Here is a 27,993-nt window from a genome sequence, read left to right on the forward strand (position 1 = left end):
GCAGTCTTTGGCCACCGCAGGGGTCGCTGGGAGCTGTAGTCCACGTTTTTTGTTTTTGTTTTTTTAACCTACCGAGCGGGGCTGTCGGCCTTCGATGGGCGGGGCAGACGGGAAGAGGCCGTGCTTCCTGATTGGCTGAGGGGTCCGCGGCCGTTGGCGCGGGGAAAAGACTGCGGAGCGCTCGAGGCTGTCGCGGGAATTGCGTTTTCCTTGGTCTCGAGGCGAGGACAAGCACACAAGACGGGAGAACGAATCCAGAGTGCGGCAGAGGGCAGTGGAGAGAAGCCAAGGGGATCGGTTTACGGACCCAGTGAGCCTTCTGGGTGTCCAGAAAGGTTTCTGAAAATGGACGGACCCGCCAGACCAAGACTGGCCTCTCCCAGTGAATTTCAGTTTGGAGCTGTTGCCACGGAGACGATCGAAGACGCTCTGCTCCACTTGGCCCAGCAGAACGAGCAGGCAGTGCAGGAGTCTGCGGGATGGATGGGCAGCTTCAGGGAGACCCGGATCGTGGGTGTGAATGCAGGGCCAGGGAGCGGGTTTCGGGTTGCGCCGGGCATCTGTCTTTGAGGCGCTGACCTTGCGATTTACTTTATTAATTCAGATAAGTTACTGTATGCCAGGTGCTGGGGATACAGTGATGAGCAAGCCACACCAGTGCCCTACCCTCGATTTCCACGTGTGTAAAGATAAAAAGATGGAGCAGAGATTTAGTCCCTGATTTCAAACCACGTAGATAATCCTTGGAGAATATTAGGGCAAATCTGCAAACGCTGAGGTCCAAGAATGGTTAGATAAGGGACGCACTAGATAGAACAAGCCTTCGCGGGGGCTGAAAGGAGCGGTGGAGCGAGGCGGGGGCGGGAAGACCCGAAGGAGTCCTCTGGGCATCGTGGCATTTGAAGTAGACCTTGAAGGACAGATGACATTGTGGTTGGTAAACACAGGAAACGGAGTCAGCGATTCTAACACAAGTAAAGCTATGGAACTAGGGGAGCTTAGAGTAAGTCTCAGCGAATTAGCCCGGGTTGGCTAGGGCATCTGGTAAAGGAGTTGAAATCAAGATCAGAAAGGTAGTCTGGAGGCATTCCACGTGGAACTTTGAATGCTCAGGCGAGGAGTTTGTACGTGGCTCTGCAGGAACACACGGCATTGAAGTTTGTTTTTTTTTAACATGGGTGTGAGATGTCTATAACCTTTGCTCTAGAAAGAACATGCTGGCCGTACTGCGGAGGGTGGATGCGGTGGAGAGAGGTGGGAGGTGGGTAGGCCAGGAGAGTCTGTGTTAGCAGTTTAGGTAACAGGGCTGTGGGGATTGCAGGGAGGATGGATTCAGACAATTTCAGAGGTGAAATAGAGGGTTCCACAACGGACGAACTTAAGAAGTGAGGAAGGCCAAGATGACCACGCCAGAGTTGAGCCTAGGGGACTGGGAATATAGTGGTGCCATTAAGGGAAACACCCACTCACGTTTGAAAAAAATAAAACAGGAGGAAGTGCGACCTTTGTTTGCGAACGATAATCGCTTTGGTTTTGAATCTGCTAAGTTACAGGTGCTTTTATAAAACAGAGGAAGTGTTCTAGCAGGCTGTTTAAAAAATCAGGAGAGAGGTCAGAACTAGAGATAAGGGTTTGGGGATTATCTCCATAATGATACTGTTGGAACTGTGGCAGAGGGGGAACTACTAGAGGGAGAAAAGAGAAGGTCAAGGACAGTTCCTTGGGAAACATTTTGTGTTCCAGAAACTGGAGTAGGAAGAAGAGTCATAAAGGGAATCAAAGGAGCGGTTTGGGAGATAGGCATCGAACCACGAGGTCTTTGGAAGCCAAGGGAGGGGGGAGTTGCAGAAAGGATGGTGGTCAGCAGTGTCAGACGCTGCAGGGATTTGAACCGCAGGAATGAGGATGGCCGAGGGGCCGTGACATTTAACAATGTGGACATACTTACTCGCCTTTGAGACAATCATTTCAACAAGTTGGATAAAGCAGAAGCCAAATTGCAGAACATTGGGAAGCGTGTGGTGAAGTGGAAGCCGCAGGTGTAAGCTCGGTTTTCAGGAAATTAGAGAGATGAAGCCCTAGCTTAAGAGGATAGAGGGGGAGGGTCTTTCAGGTCACGGTAGACCTGAGTACCTTTGTAAGTGCAGGAGGCGGGGCCAGCAGGGAGAGGTGTAACCCTGATCCATTCCACCCTCCCCAAGCTCAGTTTTCTTGGCAAATTAAAATGGAAAGTAGAAACAATTGCCTAGATAATTCAGACCCAAACCAAACCAAACAACTATACACACAGAGAAAACAAAAAAACAAACAAACAAACAAAAAAGGAAGCCATAATTCCAACAAATGAAAGGACTGGCTAATAACACAATTATTCTAGGGCATTTTGCTTAATTGCTTAAGCTATTTCTCTTCATTGGACACTGCTTAGCAGAGCTTTATTTAGTCTCTGTAACGACAGGGTTTTGTACATATACCGATGCATGATGTGTGTCAAACAGATTGTTAAATTATCTTGTGCTAGCTTGGCTTCAAATTTTCTTTGAAGACATACTGTAATCTGATTGTATGTAATTCTTCGCTGATCAGTGCTAAGTCCCCAGTTCGGCAGCTTCCTTTATCGAGAACTAACATTTACCCTTGTTTCCACCCTCTCATGATATTGCAAACTAAATAAAATTCTATCTGGGGTGGTTCTTTCAAAGAGAAACAGGCAGCCTCAAACCTTGCCAAGGGATCTTGCCCTTCCCACCATCCCAGTGACCTCCCCACCGCCCAAACTGGGCTGTGTTCCCTGTTGCGAAGGATGTCGCTTCAAAACAAGCCACTCCACCGTAGCAGAATTGCTCCTAGGGAGAGGCTCAGCTACCACGCATTCACCCCACAGGCTGGTGGTGGAGAGGTGACATCCAGCTGTTAGGTGAATCGTGTTTGTAAAGCAACGGGAGCTCTCCGGAGGGCGGTTACTACACAAACAGTTTATGAAGAACACCGAAGCTCCGGGAGGGGCCTTTCTGTTCCTGTCAACATTCCACTGCAAACAGAATATAGGGGTTAGGGGTTTTTATTCGTCCAAGAATCTCCCTTGAAGCGGAGGGTTCCCAGCATGGTGCAGAGGCCCATTAGGCCAGCTGGTATGTTTGCGTGTAGCTGGCTAAGCCTTTTATCAGCTGAGGCCGACAGGAAGCCTGCAGGGTCACTGAGGGGGCTCGGTAAGCCCTTGTCCCTGGCACCCTGTCAGCCTCCTTTTCATGCCTCTGATCTGCCCATTGGCACCAAAAGGAGCTAAGCTCAGCTTGGGTTGTTCCAGTCTCATGTTTCTCACCTCCTGACCCCCTCCCCGTACCCCCATCGTGGCTTTTACACAATGCCAAGGGTTCACAGAGTGGTTCTGGTTGCACCTTGTGAATTAGGCTCTTCTTTCCTGTTTTGGCAGAGTTTGTTTTTCTCCTGTCTGAACAATGGTGTCTGGAGAAATCTGTGAGCTACCAGGCTGTAGAAATCCTAGAAAGGTAAAGCCCTGAGCATAAGGCCCTTGTACGTCGTACCTCTCAAAAAAAGGCTAATGCACCCAAGTCTTAAAAAGAAAGAACAGTACTAGCTGGCCCTGTCCACGAGACCCGGTTTTGTACCCTCTATTGCAAATGGAAGTTTATTGCCAGCGATCGCTACTGGAGAGGATACGATGTAGCACACTTTGAAGCAGAAACTCCTTTTAGTTTGAGAGAGTGTGGGTTGTTCAATCTCGCCCTTCCCTGCTTCGTAGGTTTATGGTTAAGCAGGCAGAGAGTATCTGCAGACAAGCCAGAGTCCAGCGGAGAGATAAGACCGAAGCTCGGGATTGGAGGGCTCTGAAAGAGCAGCTTTTCAACAAGTTTATCCTGCGTCTTGTGTCATGTGTTCAGCTGGCAAGCAAACTTTCTTTCCACTACAAAGTAAGGAGCTGGGGTGGCTCACGGCCCCTGAGTGTTAGAGAGAAACCAGCTCATTCAAAGGTGACTGTGAGAAACCCCCTGCTAGGCTAGGTGGTACTACTCACGTGGAAATTCCTGAGTGCAATTATGCTTCCAAAGCATACCCCCCACACACACGCACACAGGCGCGCGCATGTGCACACACACACAGTCACACAGGGGGTTATTAAATAGCCTGAAGTTCTGTTCCCAAAGTATAATTGCTGGACAGATGCCATTATTCACACAGGTCACCTTTTCTCCCCTTGAATTCAAGGACGGTTTAGATAAAATGTCCGAGTTGCCAACATACCTATCAGTATTACAGGGAAATATTCCATTTATAAAGGATAAAACTTTTCCACATCATTACCCAATGCCTATATAATGAAATGTCGTTCGCTCGACAAATATTTATTGTCTTCTACGGCCAGATGCCGCACTAGGTGCCATGGCTGCAACAGTAAAAATATCTGTGCTCCCAAGGAACTGACTATCCAGTGAGAGAAGACGCACAGGCAAATTGTGTGGGAGAGTGTTCTGATTAGTGTGCATATGGAGGGCTGTACACCTACCTCACCAGCCTTGGGGAGTCAAGGCCATGTATTTGGAGAAAACGACTTGTTGAAAGGGGAAGGGGGGTGAGAGGTGGGCTGACCCCAAGGGAGAGGGGAGCAGGGTGAAGGAGAGCAGGGAGAAAGAAGGGGGAGAAAGGGGGGACCCAGACGCAGGCGACAGCGTGTGCAGAGGCCTGGAGACCCTGGTGGGTTTGGGAGCTGCACGCTCGCTCTGGCAAGCACCGAGTAGAAGGGGCGTTACCAAAAGAGAGGACACAGCGAAGGCCTGGGCGGGACTGGCAGGGCTTTGTATACTGTGCCGACGGTCCTCGTTCTGACGCACTTTCCTCCCCCTCCCTGTTTCGTTTCCCTTCGCTCAGATCATCAGCAACATCACGGTCCTGAATTTCCTCCAGGCCCTAGGGTATCTGCACACTAAAGAGGAGCTGCTGGAGTCGGAGCTGGATGTTTTGAAGTCCCTGAACTTCCAAATCAATCTGCCTACCCCCCTGGCGTATGTGGAGATGCTCCTGGAGGTCCTAGGTACTGGAGTGTGCCGGGGACTGTGGGTCGGAGTCCTCCGCAGGAGACAGTGGGAATATACCCAGGGACCGGGGGGCAGTGGGCAGAACCCGCCAGTGAGGAGCAGAAGGAAGCCTGTAGTGACTCTCTCTGGCACTTGTCAGGGGAAGAAACGCAGGTCTCAGCACCTGGCTTGTTTGAACTCACTAGGTCCCCTCACTGGCTCAAAGAGTTCATTTATAGAGAGGCCTGAGATAAGAGGGAAAAAAATAAATATTCTCTGATTGTATATGGAGATTTCTCTACCTTTCCCTTTGTCCTTGGACACTGACCTCCCGTTAAAGAGGTTTCTTCCAGTAAAGCAATCAGGAGGCACATTAGCAGCTCAACAGTTTTGTGTCACATTAACCACTGTGATTATGACCAGAAGAGACCCGCATGGTGCTCTCTGCCATGCCCGCACTCCATCTAGGGTACAACGGCTGCCTGGTCCCGGCCACGCAGCTGCATGCCACCTGCCTAACCCTGCTGGACCTGGTCTATCTTCTGCACGAACCCATGTATGAGAGTCTGCTGAGGGCCTCGATCGAGAACTCCACACCCAGTCAGCTGCAAGGGTAAGGCAACTCCCTTCGTGCAGGCTCCTTCCAGAAACAGGCAGTCCAGAATGCAGCATGAGAACGTGGCACATGGAACTGACCGGGCAAGGCACCCAGCCCACAGACCACCCGCGCAGGTTGTCCGGTTCAGGTGAACATCTGGTGTGTTGCTTGGAGGCAGATGACTGAGCCCCATCAGCAAAACCCTAAGTGCTTTTACTTTTAAATTTAAACGACTTCAAGTAATTATTTCCTCGTTTTCTTTAGAGCTGTTTATAATTTGAGATTACTGGACTGTTTTTGTAGTCACTTGGGAAAAAAAGCCAGTCACAAGGTTGCAACTTGGACAAAAGTGTTTGATTACTGTAAAGTCAGAACAGTAAAAAGCCTCCCAGTTACATTTGTCAGGGAGACAGGTGGGGCAACAAAAGGCCCAGAAACCATTCAGACAGGAGGCTCATGTTTTAATCCCAGCTGATTTGAGGTGTGGGGGGGGGTAGGGGGGGTGGCTGGGAGAGGGGTAAATTAGCTATTACTTGACTTTTTCTTTCCATGTCTAAAAATTCCAAAAGGATCAACATAAACAACAATTGCATATAACCAAAGACACTGAAATAGAGAACAGTCTGACAGTGTCCAGAGGGGAGAGGAGAGGGAATTTAAGGGGAATTTCAGGGGAAAGGGGAAGGGTTTACAGGAAGATGTATAAAGGACACATGGATAAAAACTAGGGGTGGGTGGAAATGGGAGGGAGGAGGGGAGGAGGGGAGGGCTGGGTGGGTGGGTTGGGATGGGAGTAAAAGATAGAAAATTGCACTGCAACAATTAAAAATATTTTAAAAAGATGTAAAGCATAAGGAATATACTCAATAATTTTGTAATAACCATGAATGGTGCCAAGTAAGTACCTAGCATATCGAGGCATCACTAGGTAAAGTCAATGATGGTCTAACCACAATGCTGTACACCTGAAACTAATTCAAAACAATGTCAAATGCAAACTGTAATGGAAAAATAAAAATTTTTGAAGTATATGAAAAAAAAACACAAAAACAATCGCAGTTCCATGACCCTAAGATTTGGAAGGTCGCATTTCACCCTGGCTCCAAAATTAATCACGGTCCCGCTCGCTCGCGCAGGGAGAAGTTCGTTTCCGTGAAGGAGGACTTCATGCTCCTGGCAGTAGGCGTCATCGCCGCGAGCGCGTTCATCCAGAACCGCGGGTGTTGGGGCCAGGTACGCGCCGCCGCGCAGGCGCAGCGCGGTCGGAGTGCACCTAGTAGGAAGCGCTCTCCCACGAGTGAAAGGAAAACAGAAGACAGCCTGTGAAAGACAGGTGCCGAGACCAGGATTCAGATGAATGAGCAGGATACGGGAGAGGGGAAAACTAACTTGGGACTGAAAAGTGTTCTCCGGTTTTCCTCTTATGAAATTGGGAACGGAGGTCCAAGTTCATTTGTTCATTTCCTTTTATTGGACTTCACCATGACCCGCTAACCAGTGATCTGCTGTCATGTTCAAGTCCAATATATATATCCCCCCAAACGGAGAAAATGTCAAGGCTCAAATATCCCTCTCACATTTCACAAAACTTAACTCCAGCCGAGTGAAACGTCTAGCGGAAACTTTCCACACTAACGCCACCAGGGCGAAGGTATCCTAATGTTACCTGGCTGCTGGCAAACCCCGGGGTCTGGGGGTGGTCTTCTCAGGAAGTCCAGAGAAAGGGAAGAATTTATAGAGGGCTTGCGGGGACGGCCCGAGCAGTGTGCCTGTGCACCGAGACGTGACGCGATGCTCTGGCAATAAAACCCCTGTCTCTGTTCCCGAAGGTGGTGGGGCATCTGCAGAGCATCACTGGCATCGCCCTGGAGAGCATCGCCGCCTTCTCTTACGCAATCCTGACCCACAGCGTGGGAGCCAGCACTCCGGGCCGACCTGGGAGGCCCGTGCCTCCCCACCTGGTGGCCAGAGCCCTGAGGGCCGCCGCTTCCTCCAACACGTGAGACACACGCAATCTGCCCAATACAGACGCCCTCCCGTCACCGCACTCATCTCTCCCTTTGTTGGCTTTAATGCCTGGGACACAAGTTTCAAGTATCTTTTGAACCGTTTTGTATTCCAACTTCATGCTTATTTTTCTGCATCGCAGAGTTAAGGTGGACAAGCATGTCCTTTCTGTCGTATCAGACTGAAAACATAAAAAGCTGGGAGAGAGAAATATTCGTGAAGTTGACTCACTTTTATTTAACAAGATATTAATGCCTTTTCTTTAACTGTACATTTCATTACGAGAGAACATCAGACATGAAGACTAGCATTAACCAGGGGCTCAAAAACTGAGACCACCTGGGTGACCTTGACTGAGCAAGAAGGCAGTCTCCATTTCCCGTAGTTTATCATCTCTGTTCTGTTACGGAGATCTACACAAACAGGGCTTTCTCCACAGTTATTTCCACTGTTTTTTTTTTTTAAGACTTTATTTTTAGAAAGAAGGGAAACAGGTGGAGAGGGAGAGAAACAGTGATGTGAGACAGAAACATCCACCGGTTGCCTCTCAACCAGGGGCTGACCCCGCAAACCAGGCACGTGTCCTGGCTGGGAATCCAACCAGCAACCTTTCGCCTCGCGGGCCGCCGCCCCACCAGGCCACGCCAGTCAGGGCCCCGTTAGTGTTTTTAAAAAGTAACACTAACCCATCTCAACAGAATTCCCACATACCTGCCCTTGAGCTCAGTTCTCCCAAAATACAAAGTACTCTCTTTTAGTTCAGGAAAAACCCAACAGTGCGCCTCGGGCAGTTATCAGACTGCGGCAAATCTTTTATTACAAATAATTAAATCTGTCCACAACGGCCCGAACGGGATCAGACACCATTGCATACCGCCAGCGCGGAGCGGAGCAGGCACTCGGCACCAGCACCGAGGGAGACGTGTTGGGTTTCAGGCTCCTGACCGTATCACGTGGCGACCAAAGCTTCTATGTCCTTTTCTCACGTTATCCAACCGTGCGTCTCGCACGTCCCGTCGTCTCAGTGGAGACAAAAGTTCCTATTTAATGTTGTTTAAGTGCAGGAAGTTGAGAGAGATCAAATCCACTGAAAAACACATCAATCTCAATTCAACTCAGTTAAAAAAAAAACAAGCAAACTTAAATTAGTTGTTTTAAGGGGAGACAGGGAAAGAGAGGCCTGGGGTTAAGAGCCCAAACTGCAGCAGAGGCTGGGGGCTGAGTGTGGCGTGTCCGGCTCTGGAAACTCTCTGTCACGTGGTATTATTGTAAAGTGGCTTACGAAGATTTTTTTTTTCTTTTTTTGGTATTGTAAACATGTGCTGTTTAACAGTACCCGAATTTAATTTAAAAACATTTTCTAAACAAAACAAAATTTAAAGCCTTTAAGGCAAACATCCCCCTCAGGAAAAAAGAAAGTCATTTATTATAAAACTGTGAGGACACCCAAGCCAGACCCCACTTAAGATTCGTCAGCATGAACTTGAGAGCTTTTGTCCACTGTTCCTCGGAGTTAAACTGGGTTTTGATGGAATAGGAGCCGCCGCTGCCTCCCGTGTCTTCGATCTTGCCCTTTTCCACATCCATCCTGCAGACGGACACAGCAGAGCTCACTGGTAACCGGGATCCGAGTTAAGTCAGTTCAGGCAAATGGGCAGAGACCGAATCATGGGACCATTCACGTCATTTTATCTGTTAAAGAACTCTTGGCGAGGAACGGTAGTGTATTTTGGATTTGCTTGAAAGCCAAAAACCAAGAAGGCTGTCACAAGAGCCTCATTGTCATCGTGCAGTGCAGGGACAGCACACACACCCAAGCAGATGACAAGCCCGGAGCACAGGGCGGGTGAGGGTTACAGAGCTCCGCACTGTGTCCCTGGGCATCCCTGGACTCATGGGGGGGGGGGGGGCGGGCGAAAAGAAAAGCTTTGTTTTGGGGTGACAGAAGCAGCTCGGCCTTCCTCTCCCGAACTAAGGTCTCCATCACGGGGCTTCCACACAGCTTGCCCAAAGGAAGCATCCCGTGTATTTCCACGGGCTCAGGGGACACCTTCCTGAGCCTGGAGAGTGGCCTCGAGCTCTGTGCCAAGAAAACCCCCCAAACCATCTGAGCCAACATTCGTTTTCCCCAGGGGCCGGGTGGTCCCGTCCTGTCCTACGTGCAGTGTTGATCAGTCTCTGCCCACCAATGTCACGTGATTTCCCACCACGTTCCCACCACGTATTCCATGTGCGGCCTCCATTCTTACTGTCCCTTCAGTTCTGCTCCATCTGGCCCTACTCTGGGTTCGCTGGGCACTGGGGGGTACTGACCTGTAGGGAAGACAAAAACGCGTCTCGCCTTTCTCCACCTCTTCTTTGAACTGCTGCACGCAGTCCAGGAACGCCACCATCGCGTGGTCAAACTTGTTGTCCCAGAAAAACCGCAACCCCCCGGAACAGTACAACGGCAGCTCCTGCTCAGGGGAGAGAGAACAGGCTGTGCGCGCGGCACTGAGACGCCTAGCAGAGAGCGTGCGCAACCGCCCCATCTTCCAAGTCACGTTCCCTCCGTGTCCCACCGCACACTGCCACCCTGGGCAGGCCACAGTGCACCCAGGCCTGCTTTCCTAGTGATGGAGAGGTGCTGAACATCCACCTCACAGCGACCCGTTCCCCGCCCAGGTGCGCCCCTTCCCCAAAGACTGCGAAGGAGTAATTTCTCCTGTAGGCCTCCAAGTGCCTATTGCTGACCTGGGCAAGGCACTGGCCCTTCCTGAGATCTCGGGCTAAGAAGGACACTGACTGATGCCATTACCAAACATCAGCTGTCCTGTTAGGGGGGACGAGAATTTTGTATTCTAGCGAAGACGGAGCTCCCCAGAGTACCTTAGACTTGTCGGTCAGAGACTCCAGGTACGAGTGGTTGCCATAGGGAACGAGTCGATACCTGAAAGGGAGATGCGCGCAGAGATGGAGACAGGACGCCCCCCACGGTGAGGCCTGACCCGGAACCCAGCGGTCTGCAGGCTTCCCCCTGCCTCTCCCATTGCCCCCACCCCTCCCACCTCCCCACAGGCCCCATGTTCAAGGTTTTGCTTACGGAACCAAGTGCATTTACTACGTAATTGTCTAGGGGTCTCTGTGGATGAATATATGTTTTGGTTTAGATTTAAAAGCAAAAACTGAAAGTAGCTTGGGGAACACTGAAGTTCTGGAGACAGTAGGCTGGGGACCACGGCCAGGGTCGTGCAGGCTGGGGGCTGCTTATCAGCAGAAAGGGCCCGACATGAGGGGAGAACCAGACGCGGATGCTCCAGAGAGGACACTCCCAGTCTGCTGGGGCATGGGTTCCAGCCAGAGTGGAAAGCAATGTGGGGATGGAGATAAAAATTGTATCAAAGACACACCACACCCCAAGAAAGGCTACATTTCTCACCTCTGAAATTTCAGCCCCATCTTATTGGCCAGGGCATGGAGCAGCAACACCGTCTGGCCCCAGGCAGCGTTGATCTCATTCCACTCCACAGGAACGCTGGGCAAGCGACCCAGTCTGAAGTTATTGATCGTGCCGAACTGCCCACTGTGCCTACAGGCGACGGCCAAGGGCCGGGAAAGATACAGGGAGAACTTAAACCGTAGCAACTTCTGGGACTTCCTGCTGTCCCCCAAGGCCTAGCATAAATCCCTCTCCTCATCTCCAGACCCATATACCTACTTAGGATTTTAAACACACGTCTGACACACGAGTCATCGTCCTTCCCCCTGCTGCTCAGATGCCGAAGCAGAAACCTGGGCATCACCCTCAGACGCTCTCTCTCGGCTCCCTCCCTGCAGACAAGCACCAGGCTCTGTTGGTTCCAGCTCCGAAATCTCTTCCGTCTGTCCGCTCCCCTGCCCCAACTCAACCCACTCCTCTCTCTTCCTGCTGACATTCCTGCTAACAAGCCCCCCCACCAAACACACTGCCCTCTTCCCTCAAGTCGTGTCCCACGCTGCAGGTAAAGCTGCCACCAGTGGGAACCTAGTTACTCACTTCCCTGCCCAGAGTGCTCCAGGGGCCCCCACTGCCTTCTGGGTAAAGTCCGAATCCCTTGGTGACACCTACAAGGTCCTGTGGAGACCGGTGACTCTCCAGGTTGAGACCCGGTCACTCTCCCCTTCACACTTAACCTCCAGTCACGGTAAGCTCCTTTCCGTTCTCTGAATCCACACTCCCACCTCCCTGTTTCTCCGCACGTGCCATTCCCTCGGCCAGGGACAAGCCCCCTCCTCTGAGGACTGCTACCTCACATCTCAGCTTGAACACCAACCCCCGCTGAGGGCCGCTTTCCTCGTGGCCTCCTCGCACGGGGCAGAGTGCCCTTCTGGGTTCCCACGGGGAACCCAGGGAAGCCGTCATCGCGCTGTGTTACAACTGCCTATCACTTATCCATCTCTTCCATGAGGTTAGAAGCAACTAGAACGTAGAACACCTGTTGTTTGCTGTTGCCACCCTAGTGCTTAGAATAGCACCTACCACACAGTAGATGCTCAACAGTGACTAGTTAAACGGACAAAATATCAAGTAAATTAACAGATGAATGACCCCCGGCTGCAGGCACAGGACCAGAATTCCACGCGGCGGGAGGGCTCAGACTTCCCCTCTCCTCGGAAAGGTGTATGGCACTGCGCTCTAGAATCCTGTGAACGTGCACAGCCCAGGGCAAGGAATGGAGGAAACCCAGATGGGGTGAAAATGATACCCAGTCCCATTTTGGGGGAGGCGGGCACCCTGGCATAGTGTTCAACAGCTAAAATCCAGGTAGTGCTTCCCAGACGCTCCTCGTCCCCCAGCTCTCATTACCAAATGTGGAAGGTGGCGTTAAAGACGTTGGTTTTCTTCAGCTTGTCCAGCTGCATCTGGGCGTAGCGCATCTGGTTTTCTACGCTCTTCAGCTCATCATCCAGTTCCAGCTGCTGTCGTTTAAACTCACTGTATTCTCTCTGATACCTGCGGGCAGCCAAGACGGCCATTGAAGGCTGTGAGTTTGGGGGCTGACATTTCTGTTTCCACCCCTCTTAACAGTTACTGACTGTTGTTACATCTAGTTACAGCGCCTTGTAGATCTGTCACAGATCCCCCTCGAAGGAACATACTTGCTCCAGTGGTTCTGCCTGGGAGGGACAGGAATGCCTCAAATTCCAGCTGCCCATATGCAAAAGGGGGAGATAAAAAGGCCTCTCCAAACCAGCGTCAAACACCTCTTGGATGTCTGACCTTGCCCAGAATCAAGGGGAGTGGGTGGAGAGAGGCTGCTTCTATGGACTGGCCACAACTGACCTTCTATAACTTTGCCTCTATAGACTCACTGTCCTTTAAATACTTAATCCACATCGTTTCCAATGGAACCTGTCACACTGCTCCGTGAAAAATCAACTTTTTCTTCTGTCCTTCACTTCCCCTATTTCAGTTCATGTGGACACTGTGTCTCCCCAGATAGACAGAGGGTTCTCTCAGGTCAAGAGTACCAATGAGATTTTTGAGCTGAGAAAGAACAAATGTGGGCCGACATGCTCCTCCTTCCCGAGGAAAAGGCCGGGTGCAGCGCTGCTCACCCAAGTGAGCCGGGCGCCCTCCTGCTCAGAGTTATGGCTCCGGCCCTGCCTCTCTGCTCTCTACTTAATCAATACGCTTCTTTCCCTTGGTCATGCCGACCCTTCACATGCAACCCTTCGGACAAACCCCTAGAGACAGGGCCAGGAAACAACATGCAGGGTCCAGAGCAAACCCGCTGCAGAACGACAGCTGACTGCAGCTCACACACGGACCAAACACGTTCATCTGGAAGCCATGCCCCCTCCCGGAGCCTTGAGGGCCAGAAAATGGAAGAACAGGGCGATCACTCACTGGGCCTCCTCCTGATCCAGTCTCTCGGCCTCGGCCTGGACCTCCTCGAGATCTTCTGCCACTATCTTACGGTTCTTTTCCACGTCTTCCAGCTCCTGAATGAGCCTCTCCTCCTCTAATGCCAGCTCCTTCAGTTCCATCTGCAGCTGTTCACTGTCATCCTCCTTCATTTGCTCCAAGATCTCCAGACAGCGCCTGCCAGGGACACAGGGAGCTTACCGGAGGGAACCTGTCACTCCGTTCACCTGAGTGGAGCACAGTTCCTGGGCAAGGGCCAGGTGGTCTCGGAACAGTGACGGCTCTAAGCCCCGGACGTCGGTTTCTGGGCCCTGGCTCTGGAGACACTCACTTGTAGTTCTGACACTCATTTTCCGTGACATTGAGCTGAGTGTCCAGCTGGTCTAAAAGGGTGTCTGTGCATTCCTCACACAGCGGGTGATCCACATCTGTCTGGCCTGACATGATGTCAAAAAGGTCCCCAGTGACCTGGAAGTGGGGGAGAGTCAGGGTAGGGCCGGCCCCTTGCCACCCGCCCAGGCACCCCCCTCTACCAGCCACGCCCCCTGCTTGATGCTGGAATGAGGACGACTTGCCTTCAGTCTTCGGCTGAGGTTCTCCATGGTTCCCCCATCGGATGCCTCCCCGATCAGAGTGAAGCTGTTGGCACTTTCTGTAGACATCATCCTGCGGACAGCCCCCCGCCCACGGGCCACATGAGGGAGCAGAGAGGCCTCTTCCACCTACTGCGGCGCCAGTGGCAGAGCCTCTCAAGCACCAGCTGAGGGGCCTCAAGGTGCATACCCACTCCTAGCCCGCCTGACCTCCCAAGGGTACCTCTGTCCCAAGGGGAGGCCATGCTGGTGTTGCACAGGGGGCACTCAGCACGAAGGTTGGCCTGCATGGACTAAGGAGGGAGAGGGGGCATCAAAAACTGCCATATATGTGTCTACAATAGAAAAGGGAGGAGAATCCGGAAAGACCATTTTTTAATATTACACCCCTTGCCAGCCGCCTTCACATGTATCAATAATGAAGAACCTGAACGTGTAACATTTGCTACTTTTAAACTTTTCAGGAGCCCATTTCTTTTATTAGTTGATTGCTCCCTTGACTTTTCTTAATTCTTTCTCATGAGAGCTACAGTCTCTTCCTACGTGTGAATGGTTACAGGAAAAACTCCATCAGTACTGGAAGGGGATGGGCCAGGTATAAGGGAATGCATCTTTTCTGGAAGAGCCAAAAGGCTAGGTAACAATTCATCTCTATCACCTGGCTCCAGGTCCCAATTCTGGGTTCAATTAAAATTCAACTAATCTTTGGCAAGGAGCAGGGGCTAAGGAGCAGTAGGCACCTGGCTGGGGGGATGAATCTGCGAGAGACACCATCCTGGCGAGTTTCAATAAATGGCTCCTGGGAAGGAAATAAGAGCCCGTTAGAATTCTGACAGCTCAGAGGTGGAGTCTATTTCCCAAGCAGCCTCAGAACTATCTGGCTTTACCCTTGACTGACAAGCACAGGACTTCATAAACCACAGAGACTGAACAAATGGGTATTATCTAGCCAATCCTTGCATACTAAGAAATGACCCCTAGTACAGACAGACCCCAAGTTCCATTTGATGTTTTTGTGGGGCACATCATTCCCTAAGTATGTTTTACTCAATTATATAATAATTACATATGCATTTTCTCACTTCCTAGTCAGGGGTAGGGATGAGACATCCTGAATATGATGGCACAAGAAAAAAGCCAGATCAAACAAGTTTGCTATGGCATAGAAAAGAGTAGGTAATTGACATGTTTTCTTTATTTTTTTATTTTTTAAATATTTTATTTATTTATTTTTTTAGAGAGGGAAGGGAGGGAGATAGAGAGAGAGAAACATCAATGTGCGGTTGCTGGGGGTTATGGCCTGCAACCCAGGCATGTACCCTGGCTGGGAATCGAACCTGGGACACTTTGGTTCCCAGCCCGCGCTCAATCCACTGAGCTACGCCAGCCAGGGCGACATGTTTTCTTCATAATTTAATGTGATGAAAAACGTATGACATCTCTCTTTGGCAATGAATTGATCACTGAAGTTTTCACAGTTAAAAAATTACATGTTCTCCAACACTGACAATCCTTCTGGCTATAGTAATCACAGAATTCATTGTCCAAATCAAGATACTTTTGAGAATGGAGAGGAGCGGATATTAATAATTACCTAGGACAACAGATGTAAACCAAGAATGCCTGAATGTCAACCTGTAAACCTGAATGCTCCTACCTTATAGTGGCTTATAATTCTGCTTCAAATAAAGAACCTCTCCCCACATTTTTGAATGGACACTTCATTCAGTGACCCTGTGACCTGAGGTGTGCTTCCGTACCTCCGATGATCTGCAGTGGCCTGCTCATGTAGAGCATCTGTTGTTAACCTGAGATTCCAAAAGTCTGTGGCTCCAGAAGCACCAAGTACCCTGCAGAAACCCGCTTTGCGTTCGGTATTTCCTACCTCTCCCGAGTTAGCCTCTTCCTCCTGGGTCTCTCCTGATTTCACCTGGGCTGTGGCAAGTAACGGTGCTAAGGGCAAGAAAAACATCGAGTTAAAAGAATCTTATTCAAAACAAAACAGTCCCATTAAAGCAGGAGTGGGTATGAAAGTAATGGAAAAAGAATTGGAAATATCCTCTTCACCACCCCCATCTTTTTCTTAAAATTACCATTTACACGAAGAAGAATCTCTTGCCTTCTTCCCTTACCCCCATTAAGATTAAGGAGGTGTTAAGTTTTTTCCAGGATAATAATATCATGGTTATGTTTTTAAAGGCATCTTATCTTTCAAAAATCATTACCAAAATATTTACAGTATTTGTTTGGGATTCGCTTCAAAATAATTTGGGGTGGGAGGGGAATAGATGGGGTTGCAGATACAGCATGATTAAAGATGCATTAATAATTAGAGAAGCTAGGTGACTGGTACATGGGGTTCACTGTACACTCTGAAGTTTTCCATAAATAGAATGAAAGTGACTGAGTGGGGATGGGAGGTGAGTGAAGGTACAGAGAACATGGGAATGAGAGAACGCAGCTAGTTAAAACCTAGGGACCTTTCCTTGCTGCTACAGAACGCTCTCCGAGGCACACTGTATCAGAACTGCTTTGTATTCTGGAAGGGCACACAGGCAGCCAGAGAGATGGACTTTCCTGGGTTTACACGGGAGTCTGTGGCAAACTACACGGATAGACACTTCAAGACCTACATCTCCAAAGCTGCCCACTTTCAACGATGTTGACCACCCTCTTTGCAAGGGTCTCGCTGACCTGTGAGCTCCTGGATGGTGACACGGTCCAGGATCTTGAAGCTCGTGTCCAGTTTTAGGGGCTGGCTGCAGCGCTGGCACACGAAGCTCACCTGCATGGTGTTGCTGGACGTCTTAGATCCCTCCATTCCTACGGCGATGGAGAGGCGATGATAGGAAGAATTGACGCCCTTGAACCCCCGTTGCGGGGCTACCACCAGCCTTGCTGGTGTTGTGAAGTGGGGAAATCCCGCCCGCGCCGTTCCCTCCAGGAACAGTAAGGTATCAAATGGGCCTGCTTCCGGGGCAGCCCCGCCAAAGGCAGTTTACAGCCAGGTAAACTGGGGGGAGGAGGGGCTGCACTAGGGGCCGTCAGGGTTCCCAGGCCCCCTTCTAAGGTCGCGCGGTTCAGCCCTCGACGTTCTTCACCTCGGGGCCCAGAGCCCGCCACCCTGGTCCTGTCTACCGCGGGGGCACCGTGGCCTCGGTTCTGCGCCAGAGCGAGGCCTCCAGAACTGCCATCGCCCAGCCTTCAGCTACTTCCCGGTCGGCGGAGAACTTCCGCCCTGACCGGACGTGACCTCATGACGGCTGCGGCTGAAGGCGGAGTCAATACGGTCGGTCTGGGTCCACCAGCTTTCGGGCCGAGCTGCGGCCCCTAGAGGCTGAGCTGGGAAACGCCCCGGCGTCGGCGGGTAGGCGGAGGTTGAGAGAAGTGGAGGACCGAGTTGGGAGAGAAGAAGGCTTTGCCATTCTGTAATCCAGTGACTTTTCTTCAGATTTGTCACTTTTGAGTGGAACCACTTTAATTCCTTCTGCAGTATCAGTTTTAAAAGTTTCTCCTTGGGAGAGCTGGGCTTTCTTTCTTTCTTTCTTTCTTTTTTTTTAAAGATTTTATTTATTTTTTAGAGAGGGAAGGGAGGGAGAAAGAGAGAGAGAGAGAAATATCAATGTACGGTTGCTGGGGGCCATGGCCTGCAACCCAGGCATGTACCCTGACTGGGAATCAAACCTGCGACACTTATGGTTCGCAGCCCACGCTCAATCCACTGAGCTATGCCAGCCAGGGCGAGCTGGGCTTTCTTTCAAACGCCGAGAGAGTGATAGACACACTTGGAGGGGAAGTAACCTTTGTGTTTTATTTCACATTATAAAATTTCAATTATTAGGGAAAGTCGAGCACTTCAAATTTTGAAATGTATAAAGATATGCAGGAATGGAGAGATCAATGAAACAAGATAGAGTTCAAAAAACAGACCAAATACACAGGGGGATTTAGTATGTGATGAAGTAGTATTTCAAATCAGTGGGGAAATGAACTACTTAGAAAGTGATAAATGGGGCCAAAGAGCCATGTAGATGGTGGTGACTTGCCTATTATTTTAAATGTAGGTGATCCGAGACTTACTCAGACTCACTCCCTCTGAGCTCCAGCCCTGGGGTAGCAGCTTGAAAGGCACCAGTGGCACACAGGGAGGAACTGAAGTGTCTGGCCTAAGGCGGGAGCTGGAGGACAGTTTTCCCCCAGACAGAAAGGTGGGCAGAGGCCATTGTCCCTTTTCTGAGCCCTGCCCCCAAGAGAGCCAGTGGGCTGGTGCCGTATCTGAGGCTCCATCAACCTGGCTAATACCATTTGCCTCAGGCTGGAGATCCCCAGAGACTCAGTCTCACCCAACTTGCCAACCCACCCAAGCTGCTTTTCCATATGAATGGTTGGTCTTAGCTCCTGCTTCACAAGTTCCTAAATCCTTTCAAACAAGCAACAGCTGGCCTCAGTGAGCCCCAGGCCCAGCACTAGCAGCTGCCAGCCTAGATTCAACAGCTTGGCTTCACCTGGGAATCTCCAAGCCCAGAACAAGTAGCAGCCATCTCAGATAGTTTTATAGCTCAGGCAGGTGGCCCCAGGCAGAATATAGGAGGGGGATGGACCTTGGCCTGTACCACCTGGGAAACCCCAGGGCCAGTGCACCCAGTGGACAGCTACAGACCATGTCAGAGCACCACCACCCTGTCTTTTCACAGTTGCTTCTCCATACAGGGCGGAGGTTGGTGGTTAACGGTCACAGCCAGTCCTTGCAACTGACTGGCCTGGGTAAATCCCTCCCACTGACCTGCCAATAGCAACCGAGGCTTAATTACAAGGGAAGGGTGTACTCAGCCCACACTAAGGGTGCACCTTGAGTACCCAGCTTGGGTGATAGGGGAGGCTGTGCCACTGGACCATACAGAACATCTACTATATTAGGGTGTGCTACCAAGACAGGGAGTTATAGCAGCTCTCCTAACATATAGAAACAAACACAGGGAGGCTGCCAAAATGAGGAGACAAAGAAACATGGCCCACATGAAAGAACAGATCAATACTCCAGAAAAATAACTTTAAAAATTTGAGATAAGCAATCTATCAGATACAGAGTTCAAAACACTGGTGATAAGGATGCTCAAGGAACTTAGTGAGGACCTCAGCAGCATGAAAAAGATCCAGTCAGAAATGAAGGGCACACTAATCGAAATAAAGAACAATTTACAGGGAAACAACAGTAGAGTGGATGAAGCTGAGAATTAAATCAATGATATGAAACATAAGGAAGCAAAAAGCAAGCAATCAGAACAAGAAGAACAAAGACTCAAAAAAAAATCAAGGCTAGTGCAAGCAGCCTCTGGGACAACTTCAAGCATTCCAACATTTGCATTATAGAGATGCCAGGAGAAGAGAAAGAGCAAGAAACTGGAAATCTATTTGAAAAAATAATTAAAGAAAACTTCCCTAATTTGGTGAAGGGAATAGACATTCAAGACCAGGAACCAGAGAGAGTCCCAAACAAGATGGATGCAAAGAGGCCCACTCTAAGACACATCATAACTAAAAGGCCAAAGATTAAAGATAAAGAGAGAAACTTAAAAATAGCAAGAGCAAGGCAGGTAGTTACCTATAGGAGAGTTCCCATAAGACTGTCAGTTGATTTCTCAAAAGAAACTTAGTAGGCTAGAAAGGATTGGCAAGAAATATTCAAAGTCATGAAAAGCAGGGACCTATAACCAAGATTGCTCTACCCAGCAAAGCTATCATTTAGAATCAAAGGGCAGATAAAGAGTTTCCCAGGCAAGAAAAAAACTAAAGGAGTTCATCATCACCAAACCATTATTATATGAAATGTTAAAGGAACTTATGTAAGAAAAAGTAGATCAAACCTATGAACAATAAAATGGCAATAAATACATTATCTATCAACAATTGAATATAAAAAAAACTGCAAACAAGAAGAGACAGAATCATGGATGTGGAGAGCATTTTGATGGTTGCCAGATGGGGGGGCTGATGGGGGAGAATGGGTGAAGAGGTAAGGGGATAATGAAGTACAAACAGGTAGTTACAGAATAGTCATGGGGATGTACAATACAGTATAGGAAATGCAGTAGCCAACGTACTTATACACATAACCCACAGACATGAATAATGGTGCGGAGATTGCCTGAGGGAGTGGGGGCCACTGGGTGGAGGGAGACGAAGGAGGAAAAATTGGGACAACTGTAATAGCACAATCAATAGAATATAATTAAAAAGTACATGTAGGTCATCCCCCTATAATTAGTATTAGATGGACTGTATGGAACTAGATTGATTTTCTCCTGTATTTCCTCTTGGCTCTTCCAGCATGAGCCTCCCTCTAGAGTTGGTGAGGGGAATCATTCCCAAAGATTTGTCACCTAGGCGGGTTGACAGTCTTGTGTCGCTTCCTGCTTGGCTACCACTAATACAGTCTCAGAAAGGCATAGAGCTGTAATGGGCTTACAGAGGGGTGGGGTGTAGAGAGATTACAACTGAGGGTTTGAAAATCTAGACTGCCCTGGTTCAAAACCTATCTTTGTCATTCACCAACACTGACCTTGAGCAAGTTGTTCAAGTATTCTGTGGCTTGTTTTCTTGTTTGTGAAGTGAGGGCATGACAGTGTATGTCACATACGGTAGTGTCATGACTAAGTGATCTAGTAACATGAAGTACAAAGGGCAGTGCCTGGCACACAGTGAACCCTGTGTGCCCTGCTGCTTGGAGAACATATGACAGTGTGTATAGTGCTTGAGGGATTGTGGCTGCTCAAGAACGTAGCCCGTGTCACCAGTTCGACAAATGTTTACCGATCACCTACTATGAACCAATCACCCTTCTAGGTCTAGGAGGATATATTGGTGAGCTGTTCTAATAGTTTATATTCTAGAGGAGACAATTGACAAACATTTAAACAAATGAATAAGATGATTTCAGAGAGTGACAGGTGTTACGGGTTGAACTGTGTTCCCCCAAGAGATGTTGAAGTCCTCACCCCTGTGAATGTGATCTCACTTGCAAACAGGCTCTTTGCAGATGACCAAGTTAGTGGAGTCGTTAGGGTGGGCCCTCACCCACCAAGACTGGTGTTATCATAGGAAGGGGCAATTTGGGCACGGTGATGGTTATGAACAGAGGGATGCCGTGTGAAGAGACCCACAGAGACGACAGTTGTCTCCAAGCCAAGGAATACCCGAGGCTTCCAGGAGCTGCAAGTGAGGCCTGGAACAGGTGCTTCCTTTGTAGAAAGGAAGGTTCTTTCTTCTCCGTGTTCCCTCCTCAGAGGGAGCACGGTCCACCCACTCTGCTTTCAGACTCCCAGCCCGCAGAACTGTGTGGCAATCCATTGCTCTTGTTCTAAGCCACCCGGTTTGTGGTATTTTGTTAAAGCAACAAACCAACATAGTGGGCATGATGAGGAACATAACAGAGGATGATGTGATAGAGAATAAGTGGGGCCAAGGGTGGGCGAAGCTACTTCGGCTGGGGGATACCTGGGAAGCCACTGAGGGTGATAAACAGGGAAGAGAGATGATCTGGCTGACTTTAAAAAAAAAAAAACTAATAGAGGACAGGCTGACAGTGAGCAGAGGGGAGAGAAGAGGGAATTTCGGGGGAGACTGGGAAGGGTTTACAGGAACAAATTTAAAGGACACAGGGACAAAAACTAGAGGGGGGTCGTAATGGAAGGGAAGTGGGGAGGGTTGGGTGGGTGGGCTGGATTGGGAGTAAAAGGGAGAAAACTGTACTTGAACAATGATTTAAAAAAAAACCCAAAACTGTTTACTGACATATAAAAGCTATAGAGAGGCCTGGCCAGTGTGGCTCAGTTGGTTGGAGTGTCGTCCCATACACCAAAAGGTTGCAGGTTTGATTCCCTGGTTGGGGTATTTATAGGAAGCAACCGATCAATGTTTCTCTCTCTCTCTCTCTCTCTCTCTCTCATTCTTAAAAAGTAAAATAAAATATATAGAGAAAAGGATACAAATTATAATTGTGGCTCAGTTGGTGGGAGTGCCAGCTCAGTTTTCACAAGTGAATGCCCCCATGCAGCCAGCACTGAACTCTCCTGCCCCGCGTCCCCTTTCGGTAGCAAGAGGACCCGTCTCCTTAGCACGAAGCTAAACAATACCCATACCCTCAAACCTGACCCCATGTACTAGTTTTGACTGTTTTTGAACTCCATGTGAATGGGAGTACAGTCTCTTTGGATTTTGGCTTCTTTCATTCAGTATTATTTTTGTGAAATTCCTCCATCTTGTGTGTAGTTTTGGTTCATCCATTCTCAAAACTATGCAGTATTCCACTGTGTAAAATTCAGTTACCTATTCTACTCTTGAGAGACATGTGAGTAGTTTCCAGTTGAGGCTCTTGTAATTAGTGACGCTGTGAACATTCTTTTTCACGTTCTTAATGAATGTGTTTTTGTATTTCTGTTGGGTGTTTCTAGAGTTGGGATCTGGGTCATAGACAGATGGATAGATTCAGCTTTAGGAGACACTGCCATAGACAGGGCTGGCATATTAAAAGGTAATTTGGGTGTGAGTAAAGAACAGAATGTGGTAGTGGGGGTGGCAGCAAGAGTGGAAACGGAGGCCAGAGAGTCTACTGTAACACTGCTGGAAAGGATGGCAGTGGCTGTGACTGGGACCGCAAGGGGGGAGGTGAAAACAGACATTCTCATCCAGGCTTAAACAGGGAAAGCTGATAGGGCCTGACTGATGCCGGCTGGATGTGGGGAGATGAGGGAACGAGGAATCAAGGTCACTAGTTAGGTGTTTGGTTTCAACAATGAGGCGGACAGTTGTGTCAGTTACCGAGATGGAGACCAACAGAAAAATCACAGGTGTGGGGGAGAATCAATAGCCCCGGTTTGACCACGTTAAGTTTGAGATGCCAATCAGCTACCCAGCTGGTGATGTCAGGTAGACAACTGGAGCTCAGTTAGATGTCAGGCCTGGAGAAAGAAACTTATGGCCACCAGCAAATAGGTGTTGGGTACCACTGAGAGGTTCAAGTAAGATGGAGAGGTCACCACCGGTGCTGTCAGCACGGAAGTCACCAGTACGCTAGCAAGAACTCAGTGAGAACGTGGAGTGGGAAACCCAACTGGAGTGGACTGGAGTAAATGGGAGATGAGCAAGTAGAAAAGAGGCAATAATAATGTTGCTCAAGAAGCCTTGCCATAAAGAACACAGAAGTGGGAAGAACACGAGAGAGGAACCTGGGTCCGAGGGAGGGTTTTTCTCAAGATGGGAGAGATTTATCATGTTTGGAAGTGATCCGGTAGAGAGGGGTAAGTGTCACATGGGGAAAAGAACAGATAACCACAGACGCACAGACCTCAAGAGACTGAAAGGGGACAGGTTCCAGTGCACAAGAGGAGGAGCTGGGTTTTGCTGGGACCAGGGATGTTTCCTTCAGTGGAAGAGGAGGAAAGGCAGAAGTATTTGCAGGCTGACAGATTTGGTGGTAAGATGAAGTTCTCATTCGCGTGCTTTCTCAGTGACCAATAAGCCAAGGTCGTGAATTGGAGGTAGGAGGAGAGGGAGGGATATCGGAGGTTTGGGGAGATAAGGAGCTATGACAGTCATTTGGAGTGCGGAAGAATAAACCTGTCAGGAGCATGTAGGAGGGTCTCAGGCAGTGTGGTGCACCCACCTGAGATCTGTACACGTGAATTTACAGGGACCAGTCGTCAGCGATCACTTTTGATTCCTTCGCACACAGGAATGAATGGAGTTTGGTAAATATAGTGGTGCTTTCAGCAACTGTTCCCTGAATAAATAAATGAGTGGAGGATCATATAAGACATTTAGATAAGGGAGGAGGAATGGAAATATAGAAGGAATGTGTAGCTGCCGTCTTACAACCTACTTGAATACAAAACACAATTATTTGAGAACAAAGCCATATTTCAACAAGCACAAACATATTAAGTTTTCAAGTTGAAGTTACAAATTCTGAAACAAATGCAAGGTAAGGGGGGGTGGGGTCTGGGTAGAGGTGGGCAAAGTTAGGGTTAAGGGGAAAAAATAAAGAAAAAAATGCAGGGTAATGGCATACTTAAAATAAGATGAAGAAACCCTGGGCCAGGTAGCTCAGTTGGTTAGAGCATTGTCCCAATACACCCAAGGTTGTGGGTTCAACACCTGGTCAGGGCACCTACAAGAGTCAACCAATGAATGCGTAAGTAAGTGCAACAACAAATTGATGTTTCTTTCTCTCTCCCTTCCTTCCTCTCTAAAGAAAAAAATCAATACAGAGGGAAGGGAAGGAGAAAGAGAAAGAGAAAAACATCAATGTGCGGTTGCTGGGGCCTCACAACGCAGGCATGTGCCCTGACTGGGAATCGAACCTGTGATGCTTTGGTTTGCAGCCCGAGCTCAATCCACTGAGCTACACCAACCAGCCAGGGCAAATAAAAAATTTTTAAAAAATAAGGTGAAGTTAATTCGGAAGAGCATTCCTGAAGTGAAGTTTCAGATCTGATTTCAATTTAATTAGGAACAAGTGTTAATAGAAAACAGAGCAAAAGGGGAAAAAATAGATGTTAATAAGCAAGGTGGGTAGTACGGGCTATGTTGTATGTTGTGCTGAATGAGTGCAAGAGGACCGTGAGTCTGAAGGCAGGGATAACTACATAGCTTAAAGAGTAACCCCGTCACGTTGAATGCTAACAGATAGCTTATCTGACGTGGCTGCTGTGTACCCAGTCCCTGCCTTATGTCCCGGCACCGAGCTAGTCATTTAAAATATATATGATTTCCAATACAACAACCCTAGAGAATTACATCTTGCTTACTGGTAGTGACCAAAATCCCACCTGTCAGATGAGGGAATTGAGATGCAGCATTTCAGGAATTTTACCAAGCTACCCCGTTTAGTGAAGAGCTGAGGCGGGATTTGAAACCGGGTCTCCCTGATGCCAAAGGCCACCGTCGGTCCCATTTCATTTCACCGCATATTCCCCTTCCCCTTGCCCTCAGCACAGACGCCTGCCCAGGACAAATGTGTTGCAGCAGTAGTGACCCCAAAATGTAAACCAGGTGACCTGTCCTTGCACTTAATCCCATCGGTTCCCGAACAACCCTCTTCCCCTACTTCCACCCTACTTCCCACCCCCACCCCCAGCTCACGGGTCCTTCAGTTTCTTCAGTGCGACAGCCTCTTTCTGTCCCCTGGGCGCTTGCCTGTGCTGCACCTGCACCTTTGAAGGCCCGTTCCCGCCCCCTTCCCAAGCTACCCCTTTACATCCTTCAGATGTCAGAGTAATTGTTGCTCCCTCTAAACCGCCTTCCCTGGCCAGTCGGCCTAAAATAGACTCCTGCATCAGCCATGCGTTTCCTAACGTTTATCATGTTTTGTGATTGCGTTGTCCGTTTACTTTCTGGTGTCCTTCCCCAGTATTAAGCCCCATGAGGCCAGAGAACTTGGGTCTTGTTTACCTTTGACTTCCCAGGACTGTGCTGGGACACTACAGGGGACACTAGTCGGACATGGCTATTCAGGACTGTAGTTGTGGCCCCTCAGAACCGGGAGGTGCGGTGAGTGGAAAATTCTTACTGGGTTTCGAAGACTTGGTATGAGAAAGGAATGCACATGATCTCAATGTTTTAAAATATTGATTACATGTTGAAATGATAATATTTGGAAAAACTAGGTTAAATGTGATTAAAATTAAATTTCACCTGTTTTACTTTTTAGTGTGCCTACTATATATATTTTTCAAAAACTTTGTTTATCTTTAGAAAGATGGGAAGGGAGGGAGAAAGACAGGGAGAGAAACATCGATGTGCCAGAGACACATGGACTGGTTGCTCCTGTACGCCCCCAACTGGAGATGAGGCCCACCATTCAGGCAAACTCCCAGGGCAGGAATCAAACCAGTGACCTTCTGGCTCACAGGCTGGCATTCAATCCACTAAGCCACACCAGCCAGGGCAGAAGGTTTTAATTTACATAAGGGACTCACATTATATAGGGTCTGGCACAAATAGCACCCTTTTTTTTATGAGCTGGTCATCTATACCAAGTCTTGTATTACAAAATCACAAGCATGTAATTGTGCAACATCACATTATCATACTCAAGCAGACCATATGACATTTTAGGTGAAATGTTCGAATTGCTGTCCATCTTGTGCGAGACATTCCCGTACCCTACCAACCACACTCAAGCAAGCCTTACGACATAATTCGACAGTAATGTCAGCAAATTTGTCCCGAATTCTGTCTTTTAGTTCATCAATGTTGCGGGGTTCCGTCTTGTACACAAGATCTTTAAGGATGCCCCACAAAAAGAAATCGGGCGGAGTTAGGTCTGGGGATCCATCCGGCCACTCCAGTGGCCCTCGGCGCCCTATCCACCTCCCTTCGAAATGCATGTCCAACCATTCTCTGACACACAGCGCATAATGTGGCGGCGCGCTGTCCTGCTGGAAGTAAACGCCAAAGTCCTGTTCAACTCTTGGCCACAATTCTGTTTGTAGGACATGGAGGTAATTATTCTGATTGACAGCACCATCAAAGAACACTGGCCCAATTATACCCATGACTGATATCGCTGCCCACACTGTTACCCCTGGTAAGTTTATGTCTTTCTCTAAGATAATGTGTGGGTTCACATCGCTCCAATACACACAATTATGGCGATTGATATGGCCATTCAATTTGAAGGTAGCCTCATCCGACCACCATATCTTGGTTGGAAAGTTCTCATCCTCATGTAATTTGGCCAAAAATCTTTCACAAAATTCTACCCTTCTGTCTGAATCTCCGTCATGTAAGGAATGTAGCAAACGCGGAATGTATGGCTTCATTTTCATTTTGTCCAGCAACCTTCGAACACTTCTGTCGCTAATACCGAGTTCCCCTGACAGACACTTACTGGATTTTTGAGGGCTTCGTAACAACGATGCCCGTAACTCGGCAGCCTTTTCTTCCGTCGTCGCTGAAACGCGTCTTCCTGACCTTTTGGCATCATGCACACTGCCGGTTGCCTCAAACTTCCTGATCAGACTCGTGATGTTACGACTCTGTACGAGCCGGATGCCAAATTCTTCACGTAACAACCGAGCGGTTGCTGCGCCGTTGCACTGGTTTTGATAGTACAGCTTTACTGCTCTCACTCGCTGCTCCCTGGTCAGTCGATGGGCCATTTTACTTCAGGGAACCTGGAACACAAAGGGTAATAAATAAGGTTACTAAGACAACACGTCCGTTTATACTATACTATACTATACTACTTTAAGAACGGTGTTACTTCCGCTGGACCCTGTATTTCTAGGTTCTGAAGCAGCGTTGTCTTAGAGCCTAGCAAAGTGTCCTGGTCCATTTTATTTAGCGAAATAACCAATGTTAACAGACAGAAGTAATGGGTGAGTGGAGATACGGTCTTTGGCTTCCATTAGGAAAATGGATACAGTATTGTCCTGGAAGTCAGGAGGCCTGGGTTCTCTTCCAGGATTTACTGGCATCACTGTGTAACCTACCCCGCTCTGGGCGTCAATTTTTCCATCGGGCAGTTGATCTGAGATCTGAATGTGTATGAGAATAAGTGGTGGAGACCGGTGGGGAGTCCTGGTCCTATAGACCTTGTCTTCTGTTTGGCTGTAGCACAGCGCCAGAGCTTCGGCCCACGGGAGGAGGCAGCGAGAATCGCAGACTAGACTCCCGAAGCCAGCGAGGACCGCCAGCTTCCTCGGACTGACGTCACTGGAGCGCGACGCCGTGGTCAGTCCGGTCCTCTAAGCGGCAGCGGCTCCCGCCAAGGCGAGCGCGGGGCTAACAGAGTTCAACAGCTCCTGAGTCTCTTTGGGACCCAAGTCTCAATAAACCAGCCACGGCCGACTTCCTTCTCACTTCCCTCTCACC

At 49.0% G+C, this 27,993-nt stretch overlaps 2 protein-coding genes across 5 annotated transcripts; one reads left to right on the plus strand and one right to left on the minus strand.

Moving 5' to 3' along the window:
• The first annotated feature begins 41 nt into the window (after positions 1 to 41).
• CNTD1 (cyclin N-terminal domain containing 1) lies at positions 42 to 8,098 on the plus strand. Its single transcript, XM_028519478.2, has 7 exons — positions 42 to 514; positions 3,434 to 3,509; positions 3,764 to 3,932; positions 4,888 to 5,050; positions 5,502 to 5,646; positions 6,768 to 6,864; positions 7,461 to 8,098. The coding sequence occupies exons 1-7, from the start codon at positions 346 to 348 to the stop codon at positions 7,632 to 7,634; spliced, it is 993 nt and encodes a 330-aa protein (XP_028375279.1). The 5' UTR covers positions 42 to 345; the 3' UTR covers positions 7,635 to 8,098.
• Positions 8,099 to 8,415: 317 nt separating this feature from the next.
• BECN1 (beclin 1) lies at positions 8,416 to 27,891 on the minus strand. 4 transcript variants are annotated; one of them, XM_036033944.1, is made up of 13 exons: positions 27,612 to 27,891; positions 27,008 to 27,293; positions 16,813 to 16,941; positions 16,004 to 16,071; positions 14,859 to 14,917; positions 14,101 to 14,191; positions 13,857 to 13,993; positions 13,508 to 13,702; positions 12,464 to 12,610; positions 11,057 to 11,206; positions 10,507 to 10,567; positions 9,952 to 10,094; positions 8,416 to 9,226 (listed from the first exon to the last, which is right to left on the minus strand). In XM_036033944.1, exons 2-13 carry the CDS (start codon positions 27,276 to 27,278, stop codon positions 9,058 to 9,060), a joined length of 1,620 nt encoding a protein of 539 aa, XP_035889837.1. In that variant the 5' UTR covers positions 27,279 to 27,293; positions 27,612 to 27,891; the 3' UTR covers positions 8,416 to 9,057. The 4 variants fall into 4 exon arrangements, with proteins under 4 accessions (XP_035889837.1, XP_028375280.1, XP_028375281.1 ...); XM_028519479.2 differs by lacking the exon at positions 27,612 to 27,891 and having other exon boundaries at positions 27,008 to 27,304; XM_028519480.2 differs by lacking the exons at positions 27,008 to 27,293; positions 27,612 to 27,891 and adding an exon at positions 17,220 to 17,380.
• Positions 27,892 to 27,993: the final 102 nt, after the last annotated feature.

This window comes from Phyllostomus discolor, chromosome 8, assembly GCF_004126475.2.
Source record: "Phyllostomus discolor isolate MPI-MPIP mPhyDis1 chromosome 8, mPhyDis1.pri.v3, whole genome shotgun sequence".
NCBI lineage: Eukaryota > Metazoa > Chordata > Mammalia > Chiroptera > Phyllostomidae > Phyllostomus > Phyllostomus discolor.

Coding starts and splice junctions, on each gene's coding strand:
- CNTD1 (XM_028519478.2), top strand. CDS start 346: ATGGACGGACCCGCCAGACCAAGACTGGCCTCTCCCAGTGAATTTCAG. Junction 3,933..4,887: donor AACTTTCTTTCCACTACAAA/GTAAGGAGCTGG, acceptor CCCTTCGCTCAG/ATCATCAGCAACATCACGGT. Junction 6,865..7,460: donor ACCGCGGGTGTTGGGGCCAG/GTACGCGCCGCC, acceptor CTGTTCCCGAAG/GTGGTGGGGCATCTGCAGAG.
- BECN1 (XM_036033944.1), bottom strand. CDS start 27,278: ATGGCCCATCGACTGACCAGGGAGCAGCGAGTGAGAGCAGTAAAGCTG. Junction 16,942..27,007: donor ACGAAGCCCTCAAAAATCCA/GTAAGTGTCTGT, acceptor CCATCGCCGTAG/GAATGGAGGGATCTAAGACG. Junction 14,192..14,858: donor AGATTCATCCCCCCAGCCAG/GTGCCTACTGCT, acceptor GGCTGTCCGCAG/GATGATGTCTACAGAAAGTG.